The sequence below is a fragment of the Excalfactoria chinensis genome, chromosome 22 (assembly GCF_039878825.1).
Source record: "Excalfactoria chinensis isolate bCotChi1 chromosome 22, bCotChi1.hap2, whole genome shotgun sequence".
Lineage (NCBI taxonomy): Eukaryota > Metazoa > Chordata > Aves > Galliformes > Phasianidae > Excalfactoria > Excalfactoria chinensis.
In genome coordinates this window covers 574452-596764 of record NC_092846.1, presented here as the reverse complement: position 1 = coordinate 596764, position 22313 = coordinate 574452, and the positions used below count along the sequence as shown (strand labels likewise).

Here is a 22313-nt window from a genome sequence, read left to right as displayed (position 1 = left end):
CCCCCTCCCTACCCCTGGATCCTCCCATTCTCCTCTACGTCCCATTACCCACCCCGGAGTATCTTCCCCACTCCCTACCCCGGTCTGGCTGCCTCCTTAGTCCCGCATCGTCCCTATTGTCCCCCACTCTCCCTCCCAGCCCTGGGGTAACACCTATCTATACAATTCGACCCCCCACACCCCTCCATCCCCCCCATAATCCCCCTCCATCCCCCCCCAAAGCTCCGATCACATCGTGTCTGTGTGCGGGGCCGGAGCGGGGCGGGGCGGCTTCCGCACACGGGCGGAGCGGGGATCGGGGCTCGGGGCCGGGCGCTTCCTGCGGGGCGGCGGTGCGGGGAGGGGACGGGGAGGGCGGCGGCAACAAAGGCCGTTCCCCGCCCCCGCGCTCTGCTGAGCCGTCCTTGCGGCACGAAGATGCCCGCGGAGCTGCGGGGCCTCGCGGTGCTGCTGCTGCTGCTCAGCGCCCGCGCAGCGCTGGTGAGTGCGGGGCTACGGAGGGGTGCGGGGCTGGAGGTGGATTGGGGGTTTGGGGGGGGCGAGCGGGGTCAGCACGGAGCGGTGGTTGTGGGGATGGAGGGGGGTCGAGGCTGCGGGGAATGGCGTTTGAAGGTCACGGGGAAACGCCTTCGGGAGAAGCCGGCGGGGTTTTGGGGTGTCGGCCGCCCCGGTTTGAGCGTCGGGTCCGCTACGGGATGGAGCGGCTCGCGGGGCGGTGCTGCGGGTGGCGACCCCCGAACGCGGCTCTCACTCAGCGCTCGGTTCAGCTTCTGGGAGCCCCTTCCCCTTCTTTTCCCCCTGTCCTTTTAGAGGAAAAAAAGAGTCCCCATCTGTGGCTGCCTGCCAGCGTGCAACCTGCTGGATTTGATAGCACCGAGCTCGCCCCGCTCCTTTGGGGTTTCTCGTTTCTGGTAACTCCCTTCCTGCAGCCCCACTGCTGGGGATGCTCCAGGGTCAGGGATGCTCCAGATGGGTTTGGAGATGCTCCAGGGATGCTCCAAAAGCACTTCAGGTTTGGAGATGCTTTGGTGATGCTCCAGCTTTAGTGATCCTCCAGGAGTGCTCTGAGCACGGAGATGCTCCAGGGGTGTCTGCGTGGCTCTCACGGTGGTGGCTGCATCTATACGAAGTCCCTGTTTCCGAGGAGGATGCTGAGCTCTCATTGAAAGCACCCAGAGGTGTGTGATGTGAGAGCAGCCCAGCTCTCCATGCACACAGTGGGTGATGCACCCAGCAGCTTTTATTCAGCCGAATGTTGCACTTTGCCATTCGCTTGGGGTGGATGGGGACCTGCTGGCAGCTCACTCCATCTCTCCTTGTTGGGACCAAAAGGAGCCTTTTGTTTCTCCCTTCCCTACTTGGGGATCTTTAGTTGGTGGATGGCAGTGCAGCCGTTTGCTGAGGAGCAGAGACAGGAGGGCTGAGGGTCAGTGGATGTGAGGATCGAGCTGATGGGCTGTGGGGTTCACTTGGGGGTTCAATGGGGACTGGGAGGGGACTGAGGTCTCACTCTGCTGCTCTTTGCCATCACTGCTATGTTGTTTGGTTGTGTTGGACAAAGTCTCTGCTTTTCCCCTCTCCTTGGAGGCTACAAGGTGAGGACAATGCCTGGAAACAGCCCCGTGTGTGATGGTTTCAGGGGGGTGTGATATGGACTGGGGACCCCCCATCACCTCATGCACGGGGATGTGATGACACTGTGCCAATGTTGGATCCTTCTGCTGATGTCGCTGGGGCTGGGAAAGGCAGCACTGGGATCTCCTGGGCCATCCCTGCCCACCCCCTTCCCTACAGCTTTGCTTTGGGCTGAGGTTGAGGTCTGGAATCCTTTGCTGTGCTTAGGGGGTGGGGAATGAGCTCAACCCCATAGTAGACACTTGAGAATCCAAAAACGGTTCTAGGAGCTGGGGGGAAGAGAAGGGAGCCCATTCCCAGCTGGAAGATGGGAGGAGGGCAGGGAAGGGGATGAGCTGAAAGCTTCCACCCTGTGTCAGTGATGGGGTCCCAGTCACAGTGTGTGGGACAGCTCTGTGCCACCCCGGCGCTGTGGGATCCTTTCTGAGGTCTGCAGAGCTCTGAATGGCGTGGCATGCAGTGAGTGTGTGAGGTCTCAGCTTGGCTCACGGAGGGGATTTGAACGGCTTCTACACGTTGGCATCTGCAGGGAAAGCAGAGGTGGGAGGCAGGGAGCAGGGCGGAACAGAGGGCTTTTTGTGGCCGCGCAGAGATCTCCCTCAGTTAATTAATGTGACATTTATGCTGAGCTCCTCGTGCAAAGCCGAGCGGGGCAAAAGCCCTTTGTGGGGAGGGATGGGACCTGCGGGGTTTGGGGCTGCGCCGGGCAAAGGGCAGAGCTGGGGGTCACCGCTCTGAGTGTGGATCTGGGAGGAAATGGATCTGAGTGGGGGTGGCACAGGGATGCGCTTTTGTGGAGCACGTGGAGGAGGGGAACAGAACCAGATGGGGTGAGCAGTGATGGGACCGCGGTGGTAATCCTCCCCCCCCCCCTTTCCCCTTCCAGCAATGCCACCCAGTGCCTCCCTGCCCACATTCAGCATGATGTGAGCCCTGAGCTGGGAAGTTTGGCCGTGTTTACATCCCCACGATGCAAAACATCTCCTCCCTCCCTCCCCACGGTTTGGCTGCTGCTCAAAGTGCTCATTTTCAGATAAAAATAACAGTGGAGATCTCAGGGCTGCTGCTTCTTTCCCGGAGAAGGGAAGGGTTGTATTGCTGAGAAACGGGGGGCAATGCTCTGCTTGCAGAAGGATGCTCAGGGCATGTGTGGCCCCAGTGAAGTTTTACCTCCCAGGGTTGGGGCAGAGATTGTGCAGAACTTGCTGGCGAGAGAGTTTATGAGCCAAAAAATGCTGTTTTCTGGAGGAGGAAGAGGAGTGGGGAGGCAGGGCTGTTCCACGAGCAACACTGGTCGGATTGCTAAAAGAATAGTGAGAGGCTGAGGTTGTGGTGGCACGGGAGGTGACGCTTTGGGGGGTGCTGAGGGAGGATGGAGGACGGCACTCGGCCTGCTCTGAAAGCCTGGCTCCATCCCAATGGAAAAAGGCAGAGCTGCCAGGTATTTGTTGATGAAACGGGGTGATTCTGTGCAGCTCTGGCCGTGCTTTCAGCTGGGTCTGGCAGAGAGTGGGGTTCCCTTTTTTGGAGTTGCAGCAAGCGGGGCCATACAACAGAGGGACCTGAGCTGGGTTGGATGGCGCTGGGGGAGGGGTTGGCCTTGGGTTGATGATGGGGCACTTTCAATCCCTGCCCACTCAGAGCCTTTGGGGGCTTTGGGGAATGACTGTGTTGTGCTCTGGCCCCACAACTGTCACTGGTGGCAGTTGCTTCTTCCTCCTCCTCTCCCTCTTCTTGTTGGGGTGGCAGGGGAGATGCTCCTCCTTATCCTTAGCATGGGTACCAAGGGGCTATGGAATGGAGAATTCCCTCCATTTGTATCCACGAGCACTAATTAGGAGCACTAATTAGGCCCTAATTAGCCCCACGTCACTGCCAAAGGTCATGGGACATCAGCATGCCACCAAAGACCACACGTGCTGGAGATGCTGAGACCTGCACCATGGCACCCGGATGCCTCTGCTCTCAGCACCCAGCCCATGTAATTGCTTTGCTTTGTTTTCCTCTGGCACAAAAAGGAGCTGTTTCTCCCCATTTATCAGCATATAATAGTTTTGGGTGGTTACCAGCCCAGCAGGCAGCAATTAGACTGTGGGGTGGGGCTGCAGAGGTGCAATCTGGCCAGCCATTGGGATGTCCACATGGCACTGTGTTGTCCCAATGGACTGAGGTGTCCCCACAGCATTGAGGTGTCCCCATGGATTGAGGTGTCCCCAGCGCTGTTCTGGCTGGGGATGGTTCCCCATGTAACCATTAGCAGGGCAATGGGTTGAGTGCTAATGATTGTAGAATCATTAAGTTTAGAGCTGTAACTGGGGCAATTCAATCAGTCATCCGTCCCTCCTTCCCCCCTTTACCTTTGATTCAGGGCTGACCACTTTCATTCCTACTCTCCAAGCACCTATCTCAGGCATTTAAGACCACATAGGGGACCCTGCAGAAGGAATCACAAATGTCCCTGTGCTGATGTCCTCAAAGCTGCCACCCTCACACCCCGGAGATGCTTGTGCAGAGGGAGGTGCTCCCCAAGTCCTGATGTGGAGCACCCCCCATTCCTTTGATTTCCAGGAGGAGAAGGAGGGAGACAAAGGTACTCAGTGCCATAGAGGGAAGAGCTGAGGGGAACCCATCAGCCGTGCCAGGGGCATAAAACATTTATAGCCCTTGAAAATCATCAAGGAAATGTCTGTCTCAGTTAAAATAGCAGGAGCAATTAGAGGGGGATAAAAAAAAAAGACAACAGCAAACCCAAACACACAGAGTGTGTGTAATTCCAGCGTACAGCTCAGCTCTTCTCTGAGTGTTTTTCATCCTCTGCTGGGCTGCAGCCTCCTGTCCTGCAGAGCAGGGTGATGTCCAGGCCCAGCTCAGTGGGCAGGAATGTCTCCTTGGGGCAGTGCGAGGGGTGGGTGAAGCGCTGGGGCTGCTCCCTCAGCATCTCAGTGCCCTGGCAGTGTGCTCACACATTCCTGGCATAGCCCTGCCTCTGTTTCCCTCCTATCCTCACAGCTCTTGGGCTGTGGGGGGCTGCAGGTCTGCGGGATGCTGGGGCTGCGTCCTGGGGTGGTTGCTTGGTGTGTGTACAGGGGGCTGTGACTCAGCAGCAGCCTGCACCAGGGGATGCTGTATCCAACCCCACATGGGGCTACTGGTGTCCAGCACCTTTGCTGGGATGCTGTAACCAACCCTACGTGGGGATGATAGTACCCAACCCCACGTAGGAATGCCATACCCATCACCTTACAGAGATGCTGTGCCCATCATCCTGCAAAGATCCTGGTACCCGACCCCATGTTGGGATGCTATACCCATCCCCCTGGGGGATGCTGGTGCTGGCCCTTTTGACAATGTCCTCACCACCCTGTTGCAGAAAAAAACAGATTTCTCTTCCTCCCCCCCTCTACCCTCTTTGGCCATGACAGAGGAGAGGCAGATAACACACTTCTCTTTCCTTTTGTGTCGTCCTGCTGTGTTCTCAGCAGTTGGGCACTACAGAAACTGCTTTGGATGGAGAAAAGAGGCATCAGATGAGGGATACCTCCTCTTGCAACTGCTGTTTGTTCCTCGTCTGCTTCCAGGGACTGTAACTGAGAGCTGATGGAGCTCTGAATCGCTCTGTATGAGTAACTCAGGATGTGCCAGGAAGGGGAGGCTGCCCATGGGCACGGGAGCTGAGCCCCACCCCTACATGTGGCTTCGTGGATGTAAATTCCAAAAGTAGGTCGTGGCCAGGCTGGCATTGCAGGCGTTGTCCTACATATGTCAGTCAGGTAATTGATGGGGCTGGGGCCAGGCGTCTCGCCTCGCTGCCCCAGGTGTGCTGAGCATCCCTGCCTGCACCGGGCATCTGCGTCAGTGCTTCTCTCCTATGGTGTTTCCTTCCTCCTAATGACAGCATGTCAGGGCAGACTGAGGCACCTCTGTATCCCCATCCCTGGAAATGTTGTGTTCCCATCCTGTGGGGCCCCTTTAAGCCAACACAGGGTTATCCCCACTCATTCTGAGTGGTCCCTTGGAAAACTGCAGAAGGGGCTGTGAGCACGTTTGGTTTTGGCAAGTGCAGCATCTTCCTCCCCATCCATCACCATTTCCATGACAACTCGGAGGAAGGAGGGCAGCAGCTCCTTCCCTTGCATGTGCAGCTCATGAATGCCGTGGTCTGCGGCTTGGGACAGCAGTCAGCAAAGCACTGCCCTGGATGAATTATCCTTAATTAAACACTGCAAGGAGAAGGGCTGCTGGGAAAAGGGCCCCCTCATTGTCCAACAGCGTTTAGGGAGGGCTGCAGTCTGGGTGGGGGATTCTGCATTAATCTCCCAGTTGCAAAGCTGCACGTGGGGGGCTCTGATGGAGTCCTGATTAATCATTATTAGGAGGTTCATTAGATGTGGCTCAGCATGAGAAGGTCAGCAGGGCTCCAACCGAGCTGTGACAGCTCTGGGACGAGGTTTGGGGCGGTTGTGACAGTGCTGCTCTTCCTCAGGAATTACTTTAAAAGACACTGACATTGGGGTAGACAGAGATTCTCTCCTCATGGAAATCCCCATTCATGGTGATACGCACTTTGCTTTTGGGGTCTGTGGCTGTGAAAGGGTTGGGGCTCAGAGCAGAGCACCCTACAGAGCATCCTTGGCACCAGCGCACGGCCGCACTGCCCCCAGCCCAGCCTGTCTCTGCCTTCCTCCCAGCACCTCCTGATTGCTGTTCATTTACGTTCCTGATTGCAGCCCCAGGGCCGTGTTTCCCCATCCCCTGAGCACATTTCCACCCAAACTCTCCTCCCGCCGGCAGTGCTGAGGTCATTTCGGTCTCCCCGGCGGCGCCAGCGAACAATCGCTCATTGTGCTCCGCGCTCCGTCCTGGGAAAAGGAAGAGGGTGTGAAGCAGCGGAACACCGCAGCACTGGGACGGGTGGGCTGCTGGCTGCCTGCCCCCACCCCTTTCTGAGCTAGCCTTGGGGTCCTCTGCTTGCTCCCAGCCCCGTGGTGGGGTTATGGGATGTTAGCCACATTGATGCTTTCCGCCCACGTCTCTGCATTAGGACCAGTGCGGTGCAGCACGTGCCAGTGCATCATGCATCACTCCAACCCCCCCCCCCCATAAGGAAACATTCGCCCTCAGGAACATTCCACATGGTTTTTTTCTTGCATTGTTGGCCTGGGAGATTCACCCCATGTCCTTCTTCCCCTTCAGATTAGGGTTCTCGTGGGCTGGTGTCTTGGTCCCATCCCTCTGCTTGGGATCTCCCTGCCCCCTGTGGTTTTCCCCTCTGGGAGATGAGGTCCTGGACCACTCCTTGTCCATGCTGGGCAGGATTAGGCTCCTGAGCCATCTGCTGCCTGCCTCGCCTGATCCCACTTTGGGGACAGGGACAGCAGGGATGGCAAGGCAGGGATGGGCGCCATGACTTGCGTTGGGCACACTTGTTCTGATGGGAAAAGAGAGGGAGAACACCCTGTGGGCATCTCTCACCCCCATTTAAGGAAGGTTTGGCTCAGACCTCTGTACTGAGGCTGGGAATGTGATGGAGGACGGGGGCACCTCCCAGTGGAGATCCCTAGATGGATGCTCTGGGCTGGGGACTGCTCTGAGTGGCACATTGGTGTGTTTCAGGCTGTAAATCCCTATAATGCCACAAGACTGGGATTGCTAGCAGCACGCACATCACCTGGGGGCCAGCGGGCACCGGAGGTTCACTGAGGGGAGGGCTCGAGCCTGGAGCTGCAGCAGCAATCGGCTTAAGGGAGATAAAGGCACAGGCAGGAGGTGGAGAGGGAGTGGTGTGGTCTGGGTGTGAAATGAGAGGTTTGGAGTCCTGGCATTGGGTCTGGGAGGACTCCTGGGTGACACCAGATAGGTCATGCAAGGGACTGCATTGTCACCATTGCCCTCATGAGGATGAGGCTGGGCTAATGGATGGTGATGAATGCCAGCAATGAAAGACATCATTTTTGGCAGTGGGGAAAGCAGTCTGGGAAGGGGATCATTGCATTTCTTTCCTCTCCAGGTAAAACCTGGCCATGGGGTTCCTACTCCTACAGCTGGAAAAATTCATGTCAGAGCAATGGGTTGGCCAGGAACGTTTGGATGCCCAGGGATAGGAGGGATGCAGGAGGCTGGAGATGCTGAAGGCCAGGCAGGGTCAGCATGGAGCTGATCCTGGTCCAACATTGGGTTGGTTGCTCTGATTGCACTGATTTCCAGGGAATTTATTAGGAAATCATCCACACCACCTCTCTGCTCCATCCTCACTGTGAGCCCCATGGATGTCCTTGGGCACGCAGTGGGCACAGCAAGCATCCTCTGAGCATCCAAACATTTTCTGTAGCATCCCCATCATGTTGCAAACCCAGCTTGCATGGGAGGAAGAAACTCCACATTCATTCCCACGGCATTGAGCCAAACCGTGCCCAAACCAACCACAACCTTGCTTTTATTCTGCAAGTGTCTTTCCCCCCATCCCTGTGTTTGCTGCACCCTTCTGCAGCACGTCCCTGGGGATGCCACGAGCAGCAATGAATCCCAGAGGTTAATGACGTAAGGTGCCAAAAATAGCACCTTTATCTACAAGCACGTGTCCTTGTGCATATTTTTTGGAAGCGAGCAGGAAGGGGAGCTGGGAGAATCACAAAGCCTGGGCTGTGTGCTGTGATCCTGCACAGGCGCTGGGGTGTGCATGGGGTGTGCAGGCTGATGCCTGGAAATGCTCGTTGCTTGCATGTGTGCTTCTGGTGTAATTTTAGCAAAGCCTCCCCAGGTAAATCCTCCATTTATTACACCATAAAACCCATCAAATGCACAGGGCTGGGGCTTTGTGCCCTCCCCCATGGCACACGCAATCTGCCAGGAGCTGCGGGTAATCCCCTGCTCTCCATCCTTAATCCCACTCTGTCCCTCGCTGAACCGCCCACGGTTGTGAGCACGGGGTGCTCCCACGTTTGCTTTCCAAGAAGCCCCAGGGAGGATGAGAGCAGCACCAAAGGGATCCAAAATCTGCAGGTGTGAGGTGCAAACCCATGGGGTCTGATCAGCCCACCCCAAAGGAACCCCAACACCTTGAGCTGAAGGTCTGTTTGTAGGTTGGTTGGTTGGTTTTTTTGGTGGTTTTTCTTTCTCCCATTTTAAGCTCCAATGCACCAACACACGCAGATTTTGGCTTTGCCCATCCCATGGGGATGTGTGCGATGTGAGGGTGTGCTCTCAGTTGGCTGCAGGCTTGCAGGGTTGTGTGCCTCAGTTTCCCTTCCCTTTCTGTCTGGAGATGAGAGAGTTTGGGAAAACCATGCCTCTTTTCAGAGGTATCTCTCAGGAGATGAGCACTCCTTGGGTGCTGCTGTGACCTTGGATGATAGAGATGGATGATAGAGACCACATTGCTCCTCTGCAATATCCCTTCCATCTCCTGCAAGCAATGCCTTCTCAGCCTCATGAGCATCCCAGCTGGGTGTGCTACTCTGATGGTGCAGAACCAACAGATGCACCCTCTCCCAAAGATCTGGGGCTGGGGCTGTGTGTTAAGGCATGTTACTTCGAGGATGCTGTCTTCCATCTCTCCAGCATGGCACTGAAAAGCTGCCATCCCTTTTAGTGTATCAGCCATAATTATTGTTGGAAAGGCAGAATGGAAACGGCTTGTTTAGTTACATTTCATTAAAAGGAGGGGACAGGAAACAATGAGGCTTAGGCTGTATAAATATTTGAACAGTGCTTTCCAGCAACATAACCCCTCTGTGTGTGCATGTGTGCACGCACGTGCCTACAGCCCAGGTCACATATACATGGATGGGTAACTTGAAACGTTTCCCATCGCGTGCCAAAATGATGTAAATCCCTTATTCCTAGTGATGGCTCAGCCAGGGCTTCGGTTGGTTTTGTCCACTGGCAGAAACTTTGCTGTTGTGCAGGGTCTGACCCCTCCCACCCATTTATTTTCTCAGTAAAATGAGCCCTGCGGGGCTGGAGGAGCTTCCTGGGCAAGGTAACCAGAGATGGCAGCCCTGGGATCAAGGCTCCACGCTTGGATGGATTTGGGAGCTTTCCTTTCATCTGGAAACCTGAGCTTTATTGGTGCATGCAGACAGTGGGGTCCTGGGGGCTGCATTTCAGGTGGTCCACATTGCTCCACACTTTGCAGAAGGGCAAAGTTTTGCTAAATGCTTGAGCTGCTCTGTGCAGGGGAGTGTCTTTTGCTTTCCTATTAATTGCATTTCTATTACTTTTTATTGCACACTGGGTTGCTGAAAGCCACGGTAGAGTGGGGAGCACGGCTGAACGGTGTTATCGGAAGTAGATTGATTACATTTGCAAACAAATACTTGCAGCAGATAGAGCTCAGGGTAGGCAAATATCAGTTAAGTCCTACTGTTGACCAGGGAGAGGAAATACCATTTTTTCTCTTTCCCAAATCCAGACACTCTAGTATGTATGAATGCATGCATGCATGTATTTGCTTTTCAAGAGTTAACCCTCCCATCCACCTGTATCCCCACTGCAACACCTCCCAGACCACAGCAGTGGATCAGTGCGTGCCGCTGGGAGCACTCAACCCAAAATTCAGGTTGGCCAAAAAAGTTATGGCACCCCATCCCTGGAGGTGCCCATGGCCAGGCTGGATGGGGCCCTGAGCAGCCTGATCTGAGGGGGGTTGGGGAGAGCAACCAGCCTACAGCAGAGATTGGAACTAAATGGTCTTTAAGGTTCTTTCCAATCCAAGAAGTGGGGGAAAAGAGATAAAGTCCTATTTTCCAGCTCTTCGGATAGCTGAATCGCAGCTCTGAGAGTGAGCTATGAAATGCTCCTTTGTGGAAAGTGAGAAAAGCTCGAGACGGTTTTGCATGTTAAGCTGCAATAGGATTATGGAGCCGAGCAAATTAAATCAATTCTGGGCTTGGTGGGGAAGTCCCACATGGGGTGTTTAAGCTGCTGGGTTGTTTCTGAGGTGCAGAACCACACATCCACAGGATGGCTGGCACTTGGGGTGACCCCATCCATTGGGTGATCCTATCCATGGAGTGACTGGCACATGGGGTGATCCTATCTGTCATGTGGTTGACACCTGGGTGGGGGGGAATCCTATCCATCGAGTGGTTAGTGCTTGGGGTGACTCCATCCCTCAGGTAGTTGGCACTTGGGGTGACCCTATTCATGGAGTGGTTGGCACTTGAGGTGTTGTGTGTGTGTGGTTGGCATTTAGGGTGACCCCGTTCATGGGGATGCTGGCATTTGTGTTGACCCTATCCTTATGGAGCATCCTTGTCCGCCCGATGCAGTCCCATTCACTAGGCTCATTTGTACCTCTTCATCAGAGGTTCTGCATGTAGCAGGAGGTGGTACTGTGTTCAGGGGTTTGTTGTTGTGTCTTTTCCCCTCCATCTCCCTGGAGGGTGAAAGCAGAGCGTGCTGGGAGAGAAGGTGTTAGCAACAATTGATGTCGGGAAGTTGGCTATTTTTCATGCCAGTTCTGGCTCAGGGATATTTTATTATACTGTGGGGTAAGATCTGGCACTAATCCACTGAAGTATGGGAATAAAAAATGATACTGGAAGCAGGCAATCCCAAGGAGGAGGAGATGCTGATAGATGCTTTCAAGAAATGTCTAGATATAGTACTTAGGGACATGGAGTAGTGGGCAATATTGGTGGTAGGTGGACGGATGAAGTTAGAGGTCTTTTCCAACCTTAATGATTCCATGACTTTAAGAGCTGAGACTGGTCTGGGATTGAAGACCTGGTGAAGATACAACCTTCCCATGTGCAGGAAGAGTATCCAGTATCCTGAACCCCCAGAATCCAGCACTGCCTTTTGGCCATCCTACTTGGCTTTGCTATGGACACCTCCAGCTCAAGCAGCCTCCATGGTCGCTACCATCAGTCCTGCTGTCAGGAGCAGCTTGCTGACACATTTATTTTTAACTCAGCCATGGATCTAAGCTTGGAAATGCTGCAGTTTCGTGGTGGGAAAAGAATTGTGGAGTCTTTAAGGTTCAGAAACAATGTTTTCGTTCCAACTTTATGTGCAAGTTAATATTATTTCAACTGTTTATAGTATCACTAAATCATGTGCTGGAATGAGTTATTAAGGTTTTATATAGAAAGCACCAGAAAGGTGCTTTCAAGGACTGATTAATAGAAAATATCCCCTGGAAAATATCATAGAAACAATCAACACTTTTCCTGTGGTCTGTTCTCAATTTAACACGTATTCCCATAGACAATGGCATTCAGCCACGGACAGATTGCTGACCCTGCATGCAGGGCTGTGTCTGTTTGAGCTTTCCAATGCTACCGGCTTTGGCATCCTCCCTGGATGCCCTGGCTGCCGGATCCCAGTAGGGCATACAGAATTCCATTTCCCAGCTGGGGTCCCCATGTCCTTTCCTCATGACCTCACTGGGAAACGAAGCCCAGAGCTGTTTGGGGTGGGTGTGCCCAAGGAAATCACCCATCGCCTGCACGCTCGATGGATGCTGCGTCGCCATGGAGGTGGTTTCCATGGCAACTGTTGCCATGCCGATGGCTACCAGAGAAGGACCTGAGAGCATCCTAGGGAGGTTTGCCAGCCTCTCCCTGCCACTAAGGATGGATTTATAAGGCATCCTTCCTCCCAGAGTGCAAGGCAGACCTTTGGCAGCAGGACATGCCCAGAGATGTGCAGGGTCATGCAGGAGGTGGAAAATCACATTGGATCCTTGGTTTCCCAGCAAACACCCAGCATTGCAATGCTGGGTGAGTCAGTGGGACCCTCTTCCCAATCAGCACATTTTTCCCTCTGTAAAATGATGTCACCTATATTGATAAAGGGAGAGGACAAGGAGGGATGGGACATCCGCTCTGCTGGGAGGTAAAGGCACATGGATAGCACGGAGGGACTGAAGCCTCTCTAATCTCCAGCTCAGCTCTGATGGGGCTGGGCCAAAGGGTCTGAGCTCTCATTCACTTTCCAAGGCTCTTAGTGCAGAACTTGGCTGTGATTTCTGCTGCTGCAGCCGCTTGGCTGTGGTTCCCAGCCGGCTCTGCCAAGCCACAGTGTGGAAGCATCAAGGGGACAGTGGGTCGGTGTCATCATGTGTCCATAAGAGTGTCAGGTGGCTGGAAGTAAATTGGCTGTTGCCTTTGCTGTGGGGAGCGGGGAGGCAAATGAGCATGCCTTGGCACGGCACAGATGCAGATCATTCTGAGGCAAGTGCAATTAATCCCCATCACTGTTGAGTCTAACTGGGCTCAGCCCCACTGACCGATGGAATTGGCTGTGTTCTTTGTAATGCTGGGTGTTGATGCCCTTGTGCACCAATCACCATCATCTCCAGGACCTTCCCAGTGATTCGTCACCATAGGACCACCAGGAAGAAGCCCTGTTTGCAAATTGCACCAACAACTGCCCAAGTTGTTTTCACTAAATCGTCCTGTCCACTCCCTTGCTCAGCTGAATTTGGTTCTTTGCAATGGGATGGACACACACTATGTGTACCCATTTGCATCACTGCATTGCTCTAACATCTTCTGGGCAAAATGCATTCAGGGCACATGCTGGCTCAGCCAAGACTCTGTCCATGGGATGATGGATGGATGGATGGATGGATGGATGGATGGATGGATGGATGGATGGATGGATGGATGGATGAATGGATGGGCACATGCTGGGCTCATGCTCCTGCATTTTCATTTCCCCATCCAAGCACTGGGAAGTGATGGCTGGAGCTGCTTCATCTGGTTCCAATTTAAGAGAGAAATGAGCTCTGCAGAGCTGGGCCATGTGGCTCCCATTACAAGGAGGCTGTGCAGGTCAGGCAGAGAGAATATGACCTTTGGGGAGCTCAACAGGTCATCGAGCAGGGCTGAGGGGTGGGCTGGGGTGCTCCTGTGTTATGGGCTCCTCATTTCCTGGTGAGCCTCAGCACTATTAGCATAAAAAATTGCTGTGGTCTAGGATTAAACGACAGGCTTAGTCTCCTAACAGGCTCTTTAACAGAAGACAGATGCAAGTTTCTGGGCATCCCTGTCTCCTCTGGAAGGCTTTAAAGTCTGGCCATGCTACACTCAACAAGCACAGGATTCAAAAGGCAAATTAAAGCAGCTCCAAATGTTTCTTTTCCCAACCCCCAGGCCTTGCAGTTGAGACATTGCTTATTTAGCAATGTCGTTTGCACTCAACCTTTGTTTATCAGTTCTTCTCTGCTTTTTACCTTCTCCCCTCCAGAAGCTGGTGTTCGACGCTGTACAAATCAGCGCAGTGAATATAAAATCTCTTGTGCTCATCTTGTTATCACCAATTGAGGACACCTTGATTTCCAAGGAAGGAAATGAGGGGTGAGGAGGCAGCAAGGAGCCTGACCAACAGGCTCCTCCTCAGCTTGCCCCGCTCGGAACCGCTTTAACATTTCAAAACCCATTTTAATTTCAATCTGCAATAGAAACAAAGAAACTCGAAGCTGTTACAGAGAGGTACAATCCCATAATAGCAAAGGGGGCCCTTCCACCCCTTCACTTGAAGTGCAAGCACCAGCCTGGCTTGTTACATCTTGAAACATCTGATGCTATCTTACTGATCAAAGCCTCCTTGTTTGTGTTGTAATGAAGTGTCAAACTGTTTCCTTACAACGCAAACAGGAGACACTTTGATCTGCAAAACAAGATGCTTAAAAGACCTATGAGAGAGGGCCCTTCAAGTCTTGGCAGCGCCATGGAGCAGCCGAAAATCTGAAGTTTGACATCGTGTCATGCTGTCACTTTCCAGGTTGTGGCAGCTGATAGTGTGCATTAATGTCACACCTATGCCAGAAATCACGTGAAAACGTCTAAAAGGAAACAATAGAGAGCTGGAGTTTGGTTGTTTTTTTCCCCCTTTTCCAGAGGGCTCTTTCTATAGGAAATGTTATCAGAGTCAATGTGCACTTTCCACAAATTGTCAGCTTTGATTTGCAACAGGGAATTATTTTTTTTTTGGAGAAAAAAAGCAGTTTGGAGCAGCTCGACTGGAGAGCACTGCCTGCAGTCCCCTCCCTTGGTGCTCTCTTGGTGTGTCTCTCCTTATCCCATCCCATTTAACCCCATCATGTGGTGCCCACTGCAGTTGGTTAATGCAGCTCCTTGCTTGGCTTCAGGCTCAGCGCTGGCGCAATGAGAACTACGAGAGACCAGTGGACCTGGAAGGCTCTGGGGATGATGATCCCTTTGGGGACGATGAACTGGATGACATCTACTCAGGCTCCGGCTCAGGCTGTAAGTAGCTGCAAGGCTCCCAGGCAAGGGTGTGGGGTCATGGGGTGGGCTTTGGTGGGTCTGAAGCTGTGGATGGGGGGAGTGGGTTGCCCTGTCCCCATCTCCCCAGCAGCTCTCCTGCTCTCTCTCAGCCAAAAGCAAAGGGAACAGTACCAAAAGCTGGGCTCAAGTGCTTTCACTTCCCATTTCAGTCTCTGGCCCTACCAGGCAGGATTAGCCCTTTTCTAACAGCCTGTTACTGGTGTTTTAAAGGTTGACCTGAGAAAGGGCCTTTAGCCATCACCTCAAAATCTGCATCCCTTGCCTTCTGCCGAGCCCACAACTGCTCTGTGCTTTCTAACTTTTGGGTGTGAGGCCACATGGACAGCCAGTCCTGGGAAATGCCCACTTCATCCTCTGCTCTTCTCTAACTCTTCCAGATTTTGAGCAGGAGTCGGGGTTGGAGACAGCGGTCAGCGTCACCACGGACACATCCATCCCACTGCCCACCACGGTGGCCATGCTGCCCGTCACCTTGGTGCAACCCATGGCAACACCTTTTGAGCTGTTCCCCACCGAGGACACGTCTCCTGAGCAAACAACCAGCATCTTGTATATCCCCAAGATAACAGAAGCTCCAGTGATCCCCAGCTGGAAAACAACCACCACCAGTACCACTGCCAGCGACTCCCCCACTACCACCACCACCACGGCTGCCACCACCACCACCACAACCACCACAACCACCACCACCGTCAGCACCACCGTGGCCACCTCCAAGCCCAGCACTACCCAGAGGTTCCTGCCTCCCTTTGTCACCAAGGCAGCGACCACCCGGGCCACCACCCTGGAGATGCCCACTACCTCCATCCCCAAAACCAGTGTGCTGACAGAGGTGACCACATCACGGCTTGTCCCCTCCAGCACAGCCAAGCCGAGGTCCCTGCCAAAACCAAGCATCTCCAGGACTGCAGAACCCACGGAAAAAAGCACTGCCTTACCTTCCAGTCCCACCACGCTGCCACCCACAGAAGCCCCCCAGGTAGGAGGCAGGAGCCCTTCTCACCTGCTGAAGGGCTCATGGACAATGTGTGAAGCCAGGAGATGGTGATGAGGAGCCTTTAGGGTGGCTGAATCCTGAGCCAGCTGCCCAGGTTAGGCCAGGTTGGGCTCTTCCCATCTCTGAAGAGAGCTGAATGTTTTGGGGGATGGAGAGGGGAGACGGAAGGGTTTGGGTATAGAATCTCAGAATCATTATAGTTGGAAAAGCTCTCTAACATCATCAAGTCCAATCTCCACCCATCCCCATCATGCCCACTAACCACATCCCTCAGTGTCACGTCTCCACATTTCTTCAACATCACCAGGAATTGTGACTCCACTACTTCCCTGGATAACCTGTTCCAATACATCACTGTTTCAGAGAAGAAACTCTTCCTAATATCCAACCTGAACCTTTGCTACCTCCAGCATAGGTAGAGCACAGGGATAGGGTTGATGATAGATGCTCCAGAGCTTCTTTCCCAAGTAATAAGAGGGCAGTCTGGGGGCAAAGAGGGGCTTTCCCCTGGGTGCAGTGAGCTTACTGTCCTGCAGCCCGGCTCACAGCCTGGAACTGGCAGACCCAATCACTCCACAGTTCCTGCTTGAGCATTTACAGCCCATCGGGCTTTTAGGGTGGGGGATGTAATCCACTGCACCATCTCTCATTCAGAGCCCCTAAGGGGCCTTTTGAAAACCGCTTTGACTGAAAGGTGGAGTGATTTGTCTAAACTAGTCACTCTTTTCTGGGTACGTATATATGTGCGTAGCGCTCCGGGCTCCCGCTGACCTTCAATTAATCTCTGTCACAAATCCACGTGCTTGTGGAAGCAGTGAGCCGTGTACTGTGCCAGGGGCATTGTGACATGGAGAGGTTTCTGTTTCATCCTCCTTGGTTTCATCCCAAACCAGCTTATTGCTCATCCCCATTTGTAATGGGCTGAGGGAGCCATTTGCCCCATAAAAGAGATGTTCTGGGAGCGCTTTCCTTAGTGATGCTCTGTGGGATCAGATCAGCATGCAGCAGGGTGAAGGGGCAGGTCAGGGTGGATTTGTCCCCAAGGATGCTTTGAGTGTGGGCAAGTGTAGGAGGCAATGTATAGATAAGGATTGGACTGGAGGAGAACAGGGTAATGGGACCCTCCTTAGGTCTCTGTAGGAGGACATAGGTGGGAGCTTGTGTGTCTCAGGGGCACCTGGATAGGGACTGGCTAAAAATGGTCCTGCTTGGCTAAAGAGACCTTAGCTTTTAGTTGACAGTCAAGATGTGGGATCGTATTGCTCTCTGCAATACAGCTACCCACTTTGGTGATACGGGGAAGGGACACTCCAACATTAACCATCATGTTCACCACCATGGTATCACAGTGCCCTTCCTCCAGCCACACAGGTGCTGCTGGAGAGACAAACCACCTTGTCCCCTGCTCCACCTTGTCCTTTCCTCCAGGTGGAGCCAGGGGAGCTGACGACGGTCCTCGACAGTGACCTGGAAGTCCCAACCAGTAGTGGCCCCAGCGGGGACTTCGAGATCCAGGAGGAGGAGGAGACAACTCGTCCTGAACTGGGCAATGAGGTGGTGGCAGTGGTGACACCACCAGCAGCACCGGGGCTGGGCAAGAATGCAGAGCCGGGGCTCATTGACAACACGATAGAATCAGGCAGCTCGGCTGCTCAGCTCCCCCAGAAGAACATCCTGGAGAGGAAGGAAGTGTTGATAGGTGAGAGAGGAGAACATGGGTTGGTGGCGGGATGGAGGGATTGGCCTTCAGCAAGGTGCTGGGAGGGGTGCTGGGGCACACAACCTCACCTGCCCCAATAGATGGGTCCTGTCTGTCCTTTACCAGTAACCAGCACACTGTTGCATCTCCTCAAATCACACAAACTGCACAAAGCCACCAGCCTCACATTCAGTTTTAAGCATGAATTCAGCTCATAAAGCACAAAACCAAGCAGAACCCAGCCCTATTCCCCTCCTGACAGCTGTGCTGCTTTCTGTTGCAGCTGTGATTGTCGGCGGTGTGGTGGGAGCCCTCTTTGCTGCCTTCCTTGTCATGCTGCTCATCTACCGGATGAAGAAGAAGGATGAGGGCAGCTATACGTTGGAGGAACCCAAACAAGCCAACGTGACCTACCAGAAGCCGGACAAGCAGGAGGAGTTCTACGCATAGGACGAGAGCCTGGCATGCCTCACGCTCCCTGCTCCTGCTCCAAACTCTCCCTCCTCTCTTCCATCCCGTCTCTTTATCTCTCTTCTCTTTTGGATCAGACTGTGAATTTAAAAAGCAAAAAAACAAAACAACAAACAAACAAATGAACAAAAAAAAAAAACAAACCACAAAAGGAGAAACAGTACCTTTGGCGCGAGGAGATTGCCACGTTGAGGATGGCGGATGGAGCTCACAGGGCTTTTCCCACCTCTGGTGGACTCTGGGATCCGGACACCTTGTACCAGCCCTAGGTTGCAGGGTTTGGATTTATCTTCTTCTTTTTCTGTCTTTTATTTTTTATTTTTTATTTTTTATTTTTTCCTGATGGAAAGAAAAGAAGCTTTTTTCTCTCTCTCTCTTTTTCTTTTTTGTTTTTTCTTATTTTTCTTTTATTTTTTGAATGGAGCTGGCTGCTTTGCAGGAATTCCCTTTTGCTCCCAGCTTCTGTTTGAAAAGAGGATGCAACTCTCAGATATGCTTTGAACCTTGAAAAAGCACAAGGGGCTGGAATACCTGGCGCCCCGGGATTTGCTCTTGGAATGGGGGAACAAACCCAAACACAATCACGGCCAGCTCCCATCTGGAGAATTCATGGAGCACCAAGAAAACGTGTTTGGGTTCCTCCTGTGGATCCGCTCCGGCCACCAGCATCCTTTGCTGCATCGTTGTGCATGGCCAGAGACCTGACATCTCTAGAACCCATGTGGTGCTGGTGTGGTGTGGAGCAGGGCCTGTGCTTTCGCTGGGTTTTCACTGTGACCAATAAAGCTCAGCTTGCGTAGCACTGATTTTCAAACGGAGTGGGATGGCTCTTGGTGGGGAGCTGACATGGGGTGGGAATGCAAACATGCTTGGCTGGGGTGGTGTCCTGCAGCTTGGCAAGGAAAAGAAGGAAAAGCAGAGGCACTAAATGACGTGAGTCAAGCATGAGGACCCAACCACAGGAACACAAAGCTGTTTGGGGGCATCTTGGAGCAGAGATGATCATCTGCATGGCTTTAGTGAGCCCCAGCACTGAGCATTTCTATTCCTTTTGTTGAATTTTGATTCCCGTGGGGATCAGCTCAGGGCAGCCCACAAGCAAAGCGCCCAGAAGCTGTCATCAGTCACACAGTGCTCTCCCAACATGCAGAGCCCAACGGTGCCTTTGAGAAGGGCCGGATTTTGGAATGAGCTCTCTGCACAGAAAAGTCAATTAGATATTTCAATTAGTTGGCGTTTAATTAGCACTGCTTGCCATGCAGCTGAGGATCTTTTTTTAACAATGGTTGCGATCTTGGCAGTGTCCTGTGGAGATGTTGGCTTTGCTCTTAGAGCAGTTTAAAAAGGAGAACAAAAAAAATATCAGTTCCTCCAACTCTGTTGCACCATGAATTGACCAGCATGGGCAGAGTAGCACTTTGTCCCCTTCAGAACTTGAGTGCATACAGGGATTTATCACCCTGCTGGAGGCTGTAAGACAGCAGAGATCCTTTTCATGTTGGGAATTTGAGAGGCTGAATGTATGTGTATATGTATATACCTATATATACACATACATATATACACTCACATACATACACAGCTTTATATATATATATGTGAAATGAAACCTCTGTAAATTGTCATTGCACTGTATACAATGGCTGAGCTGGGTCTGCTGATTGTGAAGAGCTGAGGTTTGCACATCAGCATTCAGTCCCTGAGCTCATTGATGGTCTTATTCCACAGTAAGGAGCACAGACCAATTGTAACAATCCCAATTTTAGAGAAGTCGGCCTCAAAACAGTCATTGTTTTTGTTCTCTGTGTTAAGAGAAGGCTGTTCTGTTGGCTGCCTTGGATGGGATGCTGAAGGTGCTGGTGTATGTGTATGTATATATGAACCCATTTTTAGTTCTGTCAGCATGAGGATGAGGATGTTCTGAAGGTGACCACATGGCTGAGGAAGGCAGTTGGCCCCAAGGGCCACTTCCAAGCTGCTCAAAGGGGATTGCTTAATGGCTTTGTGTTCTGTTCCCAAAATGGCCCAGGCTGTTGGTGCATGGTAGAAATAGAACCTCTCTGTGGTAGCATGAGTTGGGCATGGCAGGCATCCAGGCCACCCAAAATCACTGTCTTTTGGAATAACGTGGACTTAATCTTTTGAGCTTACGTTAGGGAAAAAAAAGTCAACCCTCCCAGCTTAATCTTTTAAATGCTGCTTTTCTTAGCTGCTTCCCTAATCTTCTTCATTCCATTTTTCCCCCCCTTAATAGTCTGAACTTCTATAATACAATGTTTTATTCACTCAAGCTTAACCTTGGTTCGCTCAGCTGGTGTTAAGTTGTAATCCTGGCACTTAAATCCGTGACAGTTCCAGAAGTGAGGAAGGCTGGCAGCAGGGAGAGGAGCTGGGCAGATCTTCCTCTTACAGCCATTAAGAGCAGAAGACTGCAGGCCAAAAAAAAGGTGAAGCCAATTAAATTCGTAATTAGGGCTGATCAGGCTTCATTCATTGTCCTCTTCTTCTACATGTTGCTCAGATGCAGCAGAGATGTGATCACAAGGAGGGGGTGGAGATGAGTCTGGTGGGATGGAGCTGACCATGGGGAAAGTTCAGCTCCAAAGAAATGCAGACACTATCAGTTCCGTGTAATGGGGAAGGACAAAAGCTGATGGTGCTCTGAGGATGTGAGCAGCCCCGTTTATGTAGAAAGGCTTTTCCTTCTGCTTCCCCATGTCTTTGGTGGAGAAGCCTTTGCTGTGCGAGCTGCTATATTTTAGGAGAGCAATGGGACACAGTAGGCATCAGGCAGTGGCAGGACTCAGGCTGGGATTTAATGGCTGGGATTGGGTCACCCCTTTCCTCTGAAGTCTTTCATTCTGGACCTTGAAAAATTAGCAGCAGGACTTGACATGAATTTCCCATTCCCTCCCCATTTTGCCTATTGGGTGATAAAAACCCCCTTCTTGGCTCCTGCTCCCAAGAGTTATCCAACCTCTACCAAGAGCCACCAGCATGGAGGCTATGATGGGAGCAAACCCATCACTGAGCAAACAGATGGATTTTTGTGTTCCTTTCCTTTTTATAACCACATCTGGGTTTGGAGCTTTCCGTGGGGCTCTGTCAGCTCCCAGAGTGATGCTGAGAATTCACAACTGAAATTTTCACTCGAGGCGGTGGAGATGTCTGTGGCATGTGTGTATGTATGTATATATATGTGTATGTAATTAATATATATGTATATATGTATATGCGTGTGTGTGCAAAGCACACAAACGCACACAGCTTCAATGCAAACTGCACCTAACAAGGAAGGGGTGCTGGGGGCTCCTTCCTTCACCGTGGCTATGGGGGCAAGGAGCTGGTCCTGCCTCCCCAGCTTTTCCAGGGCTGAGGCAAGGAGCCCTGCCCCTTTCCATGGCCGGAGCTGAAACAGAGCCTAAAACCCACGGTGAGACCCCCAAACCCACGTGGCTCTGCTTCCCCCCACGTACTGTGCCTGCAGCTCCCTGGCCGTACCCACACTCCATCCCTATAGAGAAATCTCAATCTGGAGTTCGCAGATTTTCTTCTTCTTCTTCTTCTTTTTTTTTTTTTTTTTAATATATATATAATTTTTTTTAATTACTTTGTTAAAATTCACCCTAGGAGACGCCCGTGCAATGCCCAGATTTATCCCCCCCCACCTCGCAGACAGCTCCATCACTGCATTTCCAAAGACCTCAGGGGTACCAGTGACCCTCTGGGTGTTAATCACCCCCTGGTCTAAGGCATAAATGTACAGCTGACAATCAAAACTGACAGAAATGCTGACTTTAAAAATAAACGTATCCATTGCAGTTTGATAGAACTTTTTAAAACCACGTGCTTAGTGCTCACCAACCAGGATAAATCACCGCCCATCGGTCCTTCTGTAAATAACCATGAAACATCCTTGTATAAATCAAAAATAAAAAAATAAAAAAAATTAAAAAAATAAAAAAAAAATAATAATAATAATTTAAGAAAACCCTCTGATATATGTCCAGAAAATTATCCCTTTCCAGAAGATTTAAATGATCTGAATTAAAAGGAAAACCCGTCAACGTGTGAGCTCCGCTTCGCTTTTCCTCTGGAGCTGATTTCAATTCCCAATAGGAGAATGAAAACTCTTTGACAGTAAAAGGAGCTACGAGTGTTTTACCTTTCAATAAATATGGGAGGGGGAAAGAAAAATGCATGTAAATATTTTTAATAGGAAGCATATCTTAAACAGGACCTTTTTTTGTAT

At 52.0% G+C, this 22313-nt stretch overlaps 1 protein-coding gene across 1 annotated transcript; it reads left to right on the top strand.

Moving 5' to 3' along the window:
• The first annotated feature begins 322 nt into the window (after positions 1–322).
• On the top strand, positions 323–21988 carry SDC3 (syndecan 3). Its single transcript, XM_072355369.1, has 5 exons — positions 323–480; positions 14735–14852; positions 15272–15873; positions 17320–17590; positions 17874–21988. Exons 1-5 carry the CDS (start codon positions 418–420, stop codon positions 18038–18040), a joined length of 1221 nt encoding a protein of 406 aa, XP_072211470.1. The 5' UTR covers positions 323–417; the 3' UTR covers positions 18041–21988.
• The last annotated feature ends 325 nt before the right edge of the window (positions 21989–22313 follow it).

Excerpts from the sequence above, each read along its gene's own strand:
- SDC3 (XM_072355369.1), top strand. The coding sequence starts at position 418 with ATGCCCGCGGAGCTGCGGGGCCTCGCGGTGCTGCTGCTGCTGCTCAGC. Across the intron at positions 481-14,734 it reads TCAGCGCCCGCGCAGCGCTG|GCTCAGCGCTGGCGCAATGA; the intron begins GTGAGTGCGGGG and ends GCTTGGCTTCAG. Across the intron at positions 14,853-15,271 it reads CTCAGGCTCCGGCTCAGGCT|ATTTTGAGCAGGAGTCGGGG; the intron begins GTAAGTAGCTGC and ends TAACTCTTCCAG.